This window comes from Papilio xuthus, unplaced genomic scaffold (genome assembly GCF_000836235.2).
Source record: "Papilio xuthus unplaced genomic scaffold, Pxut_1.1 DF827679.1, whole genome shotgun sequence".
NCBI classification, from domain to species: domain Eukaryota; kingdom Metazoa; phylum Arthropoda; class Insecta; order Lepidoptera; family Papilionidae; genus Papilio; species Papilio xuthus.
The window spans coordinates 2,536,710-2,547,842 of NW_013530970.1; the positions used below are offsets into that span (position 1 = coordinate 2,536,710).

At 39.7% G+C, this 11,133-nt stretch overlaps 1 protein-coding gene across 1 annotated transcript in view; it reads left to right on the forward strand.

The window, feature by feature from the left end:
• LOC106117874 (tetratricopeptide repeat protein 28) overlaps window positions 1–11,133 on the forward strand; it is a 53,670-nt gene that overhangs the window by 37,852 nt on the left and 4,685 nt on the right. Inside the window, exons 8-30 of the mRNA XM_013312360.1 lie at window positions 3,154–3,399; window positions 4,048–4,211; window positions 4,511–4,586; window positions 4,710–4,823; window positions 5,030–5,249; window positions 5,461–5,680; window positions 6,052–6,325; window positions 6,481–6,579; window positions 6,724–6,840; window positions 7,073–7,195; window positions 7,283–7,488; window positions 7,573–7,752; window positions 8,006–8,150; window positions 8,350–8,452; window positions 8,552–8,688; window positions 8,895–9,069; window positions 9,259–9,385; window positions 9,546–9,703; window positions 9,783–9,881; window positions 10,011–10,135; window positions 10,228–10,343; window positions 10,464–10,591; window positions 10,803–11,015. Coding sequence (XP_013167814.1) covers window positions 3,154–3,399; window positions 4,048–4,211; window positions 4,511–4,586; window positions 4,710–4,823; window positions 5,030–5,249; window positions 5,461–5,680; window positions 6,052–6,325; window positions 6,481–6,579; window positions 6,724–6,840; window positions 7,073–7,195; window positions 7,283–7,488; window positions 7,573–7,752; window positions 8,006–8,150; window positions 8,350–8,452; window positions 8,552–8,688; window positions 8,895–9,069; window positions 9,259–9,385; window positions 9,546–9,703; window positions 9,783–9,881; window positions 10,011–10,135; window positions 10,228–10,343; window positions 10,464–10,591; window positions 10,803–11,015 — 3,565 coding nt within the window. The remainder of the gene's footprint in view (window positions 1–3,153; window positions 3,400–4,047; window positions 4,212–4,510; window positions 4,587–4,709; window positions 4,824–5,029; window positions 5,250–5,460; window positions 5,681–6,051; window positions 6,326–6,480; window positions 6,580–6,723; window positions 6,841–7,072; window positions 7,196–7,282; window positions 7,489–7,572; window positions 7,753–8,005; window positions 8,151–8,349; window positions 8,453–8,551; window positions 8,689–8,894; window positions 9,070–9,258; window positions 9,386–9,545; window positions 9,704–9,782; window positions 9,882–10,010; window positions 10,136–10,227; window positions 10,344–10,463; window positions 10,592–10,802; window positions 11,016–11,133) is intronic.

The window sequence follows — 11,133 nt, forward strand, 5'->3', positions numbered from 1 at the left end:
ATATCTTTTACTATTCCAACTAAGCTCTATTGCTTGTGCCAGGACATGGTTTACTACAATAGTCGAATGGCGGGATTCGAACACACTCGTGATCGGAAATGCACACCCTTAACCATTAGGCTATTGACTTCAAAATATAGAATATTTAAACGAATGACGTAAGCTAAATCATCTTTATGCAATGTCCCGATAATGTAGCGTGAACAATTTGACACTAACATGTAGTTCTGACTCCCGACTTCATTAATACACGCCTAGAATAATTCCAGAATATTCTATTTGTGGCAGATGGTGGTTATTTTGTAACGCCTGTCACCGTAAAAGGATTGTTTTTCTAAGTTAAATGTTTAATACTTCTATAAATAAAATGTGTGCAATATTTGACAACGCAAAAAGAATTAATTTAATTAAGTGTATTTTAGCAATGTAAAAAGATCTGTACCTACAGATGCGTCTTTAAAAAGTTTTATTTAAATACGATATTATTTAAATATTAAAACGTTTAAAGAACAAACAAGACTTTATTGATCGTGAGAAATTAAATACCAAAGCAAAATACCAGTAAAACATCTACAAGTTACCACAACTAGTAATAATTTAAAAAAGAAATACGCACCCCGCTGAACGCAACTCAAAAACTCACGCTCAAGTACAATTTGTTTTCCATAAAAGTCGATATCATTTTACCTTGTAAATTAATTGCATGTTTAACAGAACTAAAAGAGTACATTCTCAAATGGCATACACATTCTTGCAAAACGGAGGTATCATAAAAAATACATATTCATGTATCGTGAATACCAAGTTGGCGTTAAATTGAATATATTCGTACCACCCAGTCGCAACTATCGAAGTTTATTAATGGTCGCCGGCATCTTGACAGCCTTTAAACAGCTAATACTGGTCATTAACACTATCTTTATATTACATCCCGATTAGAAAAGGATATTTAAAAACTTTCTACGTCTACAATTACTCCTATATAACCTTAGTTTTATCTTACTTCTTACTTATAGAAGCGAATGTTTACATGGATGGATTTTTGTTTGAAAATGTGGAAGAACACATAGACTACTTTTTTCTTTTTTGCGATTTCTCGCGGACGAAGTCGCTCACGCGCGACAGTTAGTTTTTAAATTAACTGAATTGAAAAAAATTACTTTTTGCACTATTAATTTTGTTATGCACTGTTTAGTAATATTAGAACATCCAAAAATCAGAAAAAAATACGTTCATCGTAGTATAAATATATGTGATAAAAATAAAATTCATTCTTTTACTAGCGTTGTTTTTATTCTACGTTGACTTTTATAAACACGAAATTTCCTTCCAAAGTAAACGCCAAAAACTTAGATAAAAGAAAAGAACATCAAGTTTTTTTTTCTTTTAAATTACCCAAATTCATTTTCTATTCACGTAAGTTGTATTTTTAAAATGCCATCAATATCAATTATCTTATCTGAGGACATTTCACCGGATCGTATATAAGCCTTTGACTTTTAAGAACAGGACCTGTCAAGCGCCTTCGATTCTATCACAGAATACTTTAAAGTATAGTGGACTTTATCAATAAACGAACAATAAATTCTTAAATAGGTTTACTTGTATGCTCGTTTTGTGTGTGTAAATTCTGGATGTGCGTTCGTAATAACATTTAATTTTTATGTAAGTGTCAACATTGTCACAAGTGTAATTGCAATGTTTACTTTCGTACGTAAAGAACCAGAATTTAGCACAACAACAGCTCTTTGTCGAGTCCATTTCTCTATAGTCATAGATAGCGAGAAACAGGCCGTGAGTTGGGTAGACGAAAAACGTCTTAAGTAGATCGTAGGTATATGTAAATCACAGCATTATCACATCATGTTGCACATACTTAATTAGCTAGATTGTAGTGGCCGAGTGAACTTTAGTGCTGGCCCTTTTAACTGGCATTTAGTTCACGATAATATCGACAATACTGGTCGTTAGTAATTCGAAATCGCTCGACCGTTTCTAACGTTGAATTGAGATTTTATACAGAGCGAAGAGTTAATTAAAACTCGTAGTATATAGATTGATTATCTTATTTGTGTGCGTTTAAGAAATACATACATGGATATATAGGATTGTTACTATAAACAATTACTTACTTTCTACTTATGAAAAGAGATAAATATGTAATAAACAAAATATTTTCATAAGAAACCATTTTTTTAAATGCCGTTATATTTTTTTAACTATATTAATACTTTGAAATATATTTTTGTAATTCAAACGGTAAGAGAACTTATTTATTTTAACATTAAGAAACAAAATACCAATTTAAAGACATCGATATGACTATTTCGACATACAAACACCACTAGTAAGGTGATGTTTTTTGTCAACCATTTCCTTAGTAAAAGGGATGCGACGCGTCTTATTTATCTTTTATTTTAAAGCATTAGACTGATTTATAGTAAGGGAATTTAAAGTAAAATAGATAATTAATGTATTAAGTCTTAATTCATTAACTTTTAAAACCAAAACAGTTATAGTAATTTTAATAAAACAAAGCATATAAAAGATACAATTTGATATTGACAAATGTCACGCTAAAATACTCTATAACAAAAATTTATTAAAATAATATTAATAGAAAGAAGGTCATTGATATACATAATATTAATGTCCACTTTGAATATATAATCTCTCACAAATCGATACTAAAAAGTATCAATCGAACCCCTATTCTGACAGTTATTAAATTGATACGGGGAAAAATAAATTGTGTACCTATTTAAGATGTATGAACACAAATCTTGGTGGTATCTCTTGAAGCAATAAAAAGTAGCTTTTTCGATGAGTGCACTGCATCGTAAACGTCCTTTAATGATTGAGACCGATTATAGTTTCCAAGCGACTTACATTACAATCTCGCGTCGCCGACGTTTTGTTCTTTAGTCGCGAACATTTTGTCTTTTCGTCGCCAGTCGCTCGCTATCTGTTTGTCAAGATCGTTGCAAAAAGTCGCCGCTATTTTCAAAATGGCAGAGTAAATTTATTACTTGTTATTTTTTTAAACATAATGCTGTGTCTTCGTCCTTTCTGAAAATTAAGACAACGCTGTTGTGTTATAGTTTCTGAAGTGACAGTTTACGGACACTTACTCCTGGAATAATTTTCTTACAGGATACACAAGCCGCAGCAGCAGCTCTAACCTCCTTAGGGCACGTGTACACTGCGATAGGAGACTATCCGAACGCGCTCGCCAGTCACAAGCAATGTGTACAGCTGGTGAAGCAAATGGGCGACAGGCTGCAGGAAGCAAGAGAGATTGGCAACGTGGGCGCGGTGTACCTAGCCATGGGGGAGTTCGATTCAGCTGTTGATTGTCATACACAGCACTTGAGATTGGCCAGGCGACTTGGCGATCAGGTTAGTTACACTTTAGATACTATGATTTTAGACCTAAGATATATAACTAGTGCCATCTAATTGATATCAATTAATTTAGATGGCACTGAACTTGTTAGATAGACACATTGATAGATAAATCTATCGCATTTGGATAGAAGATAGATGAAAGTGTTACTGCAAATACAGAATAACGGCAGCTTAAATTCAAGTTTACCGTAAAAGTGACCTGAAGTAAGACACGCTATTAAAGGAATCACAAAAAACACAATACGTAATTGTTTAAGTTAATGATAAATTACGAGTAACAATCAGAGTTTTTTTAAATGGCAATTACAACCAAATAAACGGTAGTTTAACCTTTAACAAGTAATTGAAGAAGAAAGCGCAATAAGCTTTTACAGCCTTGCAGTTGTCAGCTGCTCTTGTCTAATCTGCCTTAGCATGGGATTTAATTGTAACTCTTAATCGAACTCGCCAATCTATACACATTATGCAAATGGAGCCAATTAGAGAAAATGTCTATTCCTTGGAATCTTATCCCTTGTTATAGCTATTTATTTACCGCTCTTGCTATAATAAAAATAAACTATTACTTCTTCCAATTGGAGTAGGTTGATATAAAAGCTATATTAGATAACACATCCCTTTTCTTTTATTTGTTTTCAGGTGGAAGAAGCACGTGCATATTCAAATCTTGGATCATCGTATCACTATAGACGTAATTTTTCCCAAGCGATCGCTTATCATGAAAATGTATTAAGAATAGCTCAGAATCTCGGCGATCGAGCCATTGAGGCTAGAGCATACGCTGGATTAGGACATGCAGCAAGGTAAATTACAATTCATATAACTGACTAGCTGTCGCCCGCGACTCCGTACGCGCGCAATTAAAAACATAATAAGATCCAGACTATGTTCTACATGTGTGCCAAATTTTATCAAAATCCGTTCAGCCGTTCCGGAGATACCTTCGATCTAAACTTAAGCATTTATAATATTAGTAAGATTTAAACACACGTCGTTTTTGTAGCTAGTCACGCAACGTATACCCGAAACTTTTTTGCTTTAATTTTACCCGTCAAAGTCATTACTGACTATTTTTTTTATTTTATACACGTGTTATTTCCAGATGTGCCGGTGATTATGCACAAGCTAAGAAATGGCATGAGAGACAACTGGACGTTGCATTAGCTGCCAGAGACAAGGTTTTTATTCTTTTTTTCTACGAAATGTACCTGTTTAATATTCGTATACGTAAAATGCAAAAGTTTTGTTGGTTTGTGAAACTTCATGCAATTTTTTTAATTAATGTACTTGTGTTTCTATAGGTTGGCGAAGGTCGCGCTTGTTCTAATTTAGGCATTGTTTATCAACTACTGGGGGAACATGACGCAGCTCTCAAACTGCACCAAGCCCATCTGTCTATTGCAAGGCAATTGCAGGTAGATTCATTATATTTAGTTATAGTAAATATAAATCAATACCTTTCTGCATTTTTATTCATTCTTGTAACTTTGCCCCCAGTCCTTTAATTGGTTACTGAAGAAGTCTCTGTATTCTTTTTGTTAGAAAAATCTGCTCTAACTGCGCTTAGGTAACTCATTGAAAAATCTTCGTGTACACGCATACAATTTAATCTTTTTCCCAGGATAAAGCAGGAATGGGTCGTGCGTACGGAAACATCGGCAATGCGTATTCCGCAGCGGGTTTCTACGAGCAGGCCATCAAATACCATAAGCAGGAGCTGACGATATCCAAGGAGGTTCATGACCGTAGCTCCGAGGCGTCTACGCACGGCAACCTCGCAGTAGCCTATCAGGCACTTGGCGCACACGATATGGCGCTGTTCCATTATCGAGCACATTTAGGTAAGGAAAGCTGTTTAATGTAGTAGTACTACAGAGCTGAGAAGTAAAAGCTAGTAGCCGCTTCATTCAAATAACAAATATTTTGCGCTGACTATTGACGACTTTTGGAGAAATATTTTTATTTTTAGAACTATCGCCGAAAAAATTCTTAAGGTGACACTAAATTCTTTTTTTTATTACCCTTACTTAATAGAGGTTATTAACACTACAGGCATAGCTCGCGAGTTAAAAGACGCGGCGGGCGAGGCGTGCGCCCTCCTCAATCTGGGCAACTGCCTTTCCTCGCGCGGAGAGTTCGCGCAGGCCGTGCCATACTACGAGCAGCACCTCATGCTATCACAGGAGCTCGGTGACGTCACCGCAGAGGCCAAGGCCTGCCACTTTCTGGGATACGCTCATTACTGCTTGGGCAATTATAGAGAGGCGGTCAGGTAAGTGGAACATAGAACATGCTTCGTTTACATCTAACTTACTGTCCTTTTTGTGCCCATTCAAATATGTAATATGGTGATGGTTGATAAAATATGGTGTTTTGTAGGTAATAACGTTTCACTTTCTTTTGTTTTTAAATTACGATTATATTTAAAAGATCCTTTGACGCCTTGAGTCGCGTCACCGGTGTATATGTATATTCAATTGTTTTTCTTAGATTGCCTAACTAAAAGCAAATAACCACAAATAACAATAATCGAAAAAATCTTACTATTATAAATGCGAATGTCTGAATGAATAGATGAATGGATGTTTGTTTGAAGGTATTTCCAAAATAGCTTGAAATGTATATTTTCACTTTTGCCTGAAGGTACTACGATCAAGATCTGTCATTAGCTAAAGATTTACAAGACAAAATGAACATGGGCAGAGCGTACTGCAACCTTGGTCTGGCACATTTGGCTCTGGGCAACTTGGAGACAGCATTAGAGTGCCAGAAATATTTCTTGGCGATAGCGCACATGACGCAGCATCTGCAAGGCAAGTTCAGAGCGTTGGGCAATATTGGCGATGTACTGATAAAGATGGGGGATGTCGAAGAAGCGGTGAAGATGTATCAACGGCAGTTAAGGTTCGCTAGGGAGGTGAGAATATTTTTGTTACTTCTGTACGAAAATATAGATTTACTTTTTTTTTCGTTCTGTAAACTACGGCACAAAATATATACTTAGGAATTTCCTTCATGAACTCCTATGATGATGACTCTGAGTGTGATATTTAGTATGGACTTGTGTTACAGGCTCGGGACCGATCATTGGAGGCAGCGGCGTGTGGTGCTTTGGGTCTCGCGCGACGACTGCAGAGAAGACTGGATGCAGCCTTAGGTCACCATACTCAGGTATTACTTTCTGTTTTTAAACTTTCATATGAGAAAGCTAGAAGAGTGAGTTTCCAATGTTATATTGCAATCCCTCTCATTCTCTTTGAAAACAACAGAGACAAAATTAACACAGATAGTTGTAATTCGGTGTTGTATGTCAAGGAGCTGACACTGCGGCAGGAGGCGGGCGACGCGGCGGGCGAGGCGCGGGCACACTCGCACCTCGGCGCTGTACACATGGCGCTAGGACACTACTCACACGCCGCCAGGTGCTATAGGGTCAGTACACACTGATATAACTACACCTGACTTGACAACTTACACCTTGGAAATTAGATGAATTGTTTGAAACTGTATTACAACTGAGTAAAGTTGGAATTAAAAAGTGTATGTTTTTTTATCGTGTTTGATATGGTTTTAGTAAATCGGTCGCAGATAGCATTTTGTTAAATTCTAGCTTTAATATAATTTATGGTAAAATATTGATAAATTAAATTTTGATAATGTACAGGAACAATTGGAGCGAGCCCAAGAGCTACAAGACTGTGCTCTGGAAGCGCAGGCGTACGGCAACCTCGGTATCGCTAAACTAAACATGGGACATTACGAAGATGCTATCGGATATTTAGAACAGGTGACTATTTTTATTAAATATTTTATTTAACAACATTTCTATTTGAACAGAAAATATTAACATTTTAAAATGCGTCTATTCTTTCAGCAACTAGCAATCCTGGAGCGCGTGAACAGTCCAACGTGCCAGGTGGACAAGGCGCGGGCGCTGGGCTCACTGGGTGACTGTTACGACGCGCTGGCAGACCCCGACGAAGCCCTCAAGTACCACGAGCAGCACCTCGCCGCCGCCCTTAAGCTGGACAACGCCAGAGAACAGGAGCGCGCCTACCGCGGACTGGGCCTCAGTCATAAGTACGTCAACAAAGAATTTTCATGTATGAATATGAGAACGTGACTCGTGATAATATGAAGATGACACTCATTTGTACGTTTCAGATCAGTGGGAAACCTGCAGCAGGCACTAGTGTGTCTCGAGAAGCGGTTGGTAGTGGCGCACGAACTAGGCGCGCCCGACGCCAAGGCGCAGGCGTACGGCGAGCTGGGTGCGCTCCACATCGCGCTCGGCAACCTCGACCAGGCCCTCTCCTGCCTCGAGCACCAGAAGAACATCGCTAAGTCAGTATACTTTTCTAGTAATCAATCTAAGTTTAAAGATATTTCCAAAGTAATACCATGATGGTTTTCTAACAATTGCCCAATCGATTTTCTATGCATAAAAATACAACAAACCTGTACCTGAGAAAATTCCTTACAGCGTAGCTGTGATACCTTCTCTTAACAAATACGTAAAACGACGGTACACAAACATGTTTGTAGGCGAGTAACAGGTAATATGAAGGATGTAAGCTTTAATGTATACTGTACACAGGGAGCTGAACAACCAGATAATGGAGGCGGAGGCGTGGCACGCGCTGGGCGTGGCGCAGCAGGCGCGCGGCGAGCACGCGGCCGCAGTGCGCCACCACCGCGCAGAGCTCGAGCTCGCACACCGCCTCGGACTCACACATCTACAGGTTACTTGTTACCTGACTGCTTTGCTCTTATACTTCTAATAACTTTCCAGTCTCTACTTCTCCTATCAACTCTGCTCTTAATGAAGACTAACTAAAGTAGAATACCGAATCCACACTTTATGTTCCTTAGTCCGTAATCCGTCGTTATTCCAAACTACTTACTATTTGTATTTATTTAAATTAATGTCTATGTTTACAGGCCCGGGCTTGCGGCGGCCTAGGTACTGCACACGCATCTTTGGGCGCGCACGCAGAAGCCGCGAGATGGCACGAATCTCGCCTGCGTCACGCCACAGCTGCTGGTAAGGAACCTTAACCACAATAATATACTCATCACCTCCAATTCGTCTATCAATCTGCAATCTGTAATCTAATCTAATCAAATTTAACCATTTGAATAGGAGACACAAGGGGACGTGCGAACGCGTTAGCCGATTTAGGGAGATCTCATTTGGCGATGGGCGCGTGTGGCAGTGCCGTGTCATACTTGAGACAAGCATTAGCAGCTACGGAAGGATTGTCTGATGCTGATGAAGAGGTAAAATATTACACTTATTCATTTCCCGCCATAGTTCACATGGAAAAACATTCGGTGCTTCCGGAACGGTCGATAACAAATAAGCATTTTCTCTTCTGGTACCATTAAAATCTGGTACCATCTCTAGGATATTCTTTGTTTAATCAATCAAAACATTGTAAAATTATTAAATTATCAATTATCAAACAAATCTTTTCAATTGTCAGGCAAAAGTCCGTCACCGCCTGGGATTCGCTCTGTGGGCGTCAGGCGAGCTGGAGGAGGCGCGCGAGCAGCTGGCAGCCGCGCTGGCAGGCCTAGAGGCCGGCTCTCGCCACCGCGACAGGACGACCGCGCCGCTATACACCTCCACGCACCATGCGCTGCAGCGAGTACTTGTCGGTTAGTCTCTTAAAAATTAACCTTCCCGTCTTAGAACTGTCGTTAGGTAGGTATTTATGTCAGTCATCTGCAATATCCTACAGGTAATCAAAATTGTCGTAAATAAAACAAAATAGATTCCTAACTTTCTAGTAGTTTTATTTTCATTCACGGTTTCGTATTATTATGGTAACATCAGACTATTTGCAGAGCTCGGCCGTCACCCCGAGGCGCTGGTGGTGGCGGAGCGTGGGCGTTGCCGCTCGCTGGACGTGCTAGCCGACAAGCAACCCGGCACGCTCAACCAGGCCAACCTCGAACTGCACACTGCGCAAAGGTAATATTGCTATGAGCATTCAGTATAACTTATTACTCCAACAAAATCAAAATCAATAGATCCTTTTAACTTCTTCACCATCTTCTTTTAGAAGTCCTTTCCCCTTAAACCCTCTTAATTTTTATTCTTAGTACTTTAAGGTTTCGTGTTTGGTATACAGAAATATGCCAGAAGAGGCCAACAAGGAGAGACCAGAGCTGTGGAGTCCGAGCAACGTGGAGCAGATTCTGGAGGTGGTGAACAAGCAGAAGGCGCCCGTGCTGTACTACAGCCTGGCTGCCGGGAAACTGTATGCGTGGCTGCTGCAGCCGCATAAGGGTAATTTGTCTTTAAATATTTTAGTAAAAGTGCATTGTTTTCTTTCATATGGACTTTGATTATTATTATTTATTTCCAGGTATTCTGCGATTCCATCAAGTGTCACTTTTAGACCAGAACGAGGACAGCGATAACAGCCTGCCTGATATAAGTCCTGATGACCTGCAACCAAGCGCAGGTGAGTCTAATCACAAAAATGGCAAAGCACAAAATATTAATTTAGAATACTTCCAAAAATAACAACGTGTACTTAGCTTTAATCAAATTTAAAGTTAGATTTATAGTTTTTTACCATAATTTTTGTAAGGTTCATTGGGCAAACTGGAACGATACATCAGCGAGTGGTCTGCCTGGCTGAAGACTGCTGAGCGCAGGAATGAAGAGGATCAGTGGGAGCCTGACGAGAGACCTAACGCGGGACTTGCTAGAATGGTATACTTCATTATTTCAATAAATTATCCAGACGAAAATCTTTAAATTACCATGACAGTATATACGATGAGGTCCTTTAATTTTGTTTGCAGGTGTCACGCAATCACTTACTGAACTCTTCCAACTACTCTCTGAGTTCTCTGTTCAGTGTGGGCTCAGTCGGGGGCTCAGTGGCCGGCTCCGTCGCCAGTTTACAGGGATCTACGAGGTATGAACGAATATTGACAAATGGATCATCTTCGTGAAATCGTTTATATCCCGGATTAAAATCATAAGATGTAATCAAGAAATAAGACTTATTTATAGTATAATATGCATTGTTCGACAGATCGAGCGCACACGGTCCTCGTAAGAAACAAGCGGCGTGGCAAGGCCCGCCCTGCCTCAACATGCTCTACCAGATGTTGATCGCGCCCTTCGAGGATCTCCTGCCGGCATCCTGCAATAACAATCATGGTTTGATGATATTAAATTGCAGCTTGGATAAGTCATTCGACTTACTATTACTATTTAAATACAAAACTGTCAATTGGTTTTAATAACGAAAACTATATTTTTACTTTGACTAAGAAAACCTGTATCTTCATTTCTCCAAATAATAAGGAAAATGGCTCCAACTCGATTGCGGCTAGTTAATTTTCATGATGTGAATGTAAAATAATTGCAGCTATGCACGGTCGGCGCGGCTGCGGCGGTCGGCGCGAGCTGGTGGTGGGTGTGGAGGGCGTGCTGTACGCGTGTCCGTGGGGTGCGCTGCGTCCCGCCGGCGACGCGGAGCCGCTGTGCGAGCGCTACGCCCTGCTCGCCGCGCCCGCACTGCGCCCGCTGCGCCCGCTCCGCCAGCCCAGGAACGCACGCGCCAGGCTAGACCGGGAACAAGGTTGGTCCCACCACACCACAACGAGTCAAGTCTTTTTACAGAGTCCATTTATGTCGACTGTTGTCCCACCGAAGTTTAAATACTGCAATTTTGAACTGAAATATTATTTTATGTGCAC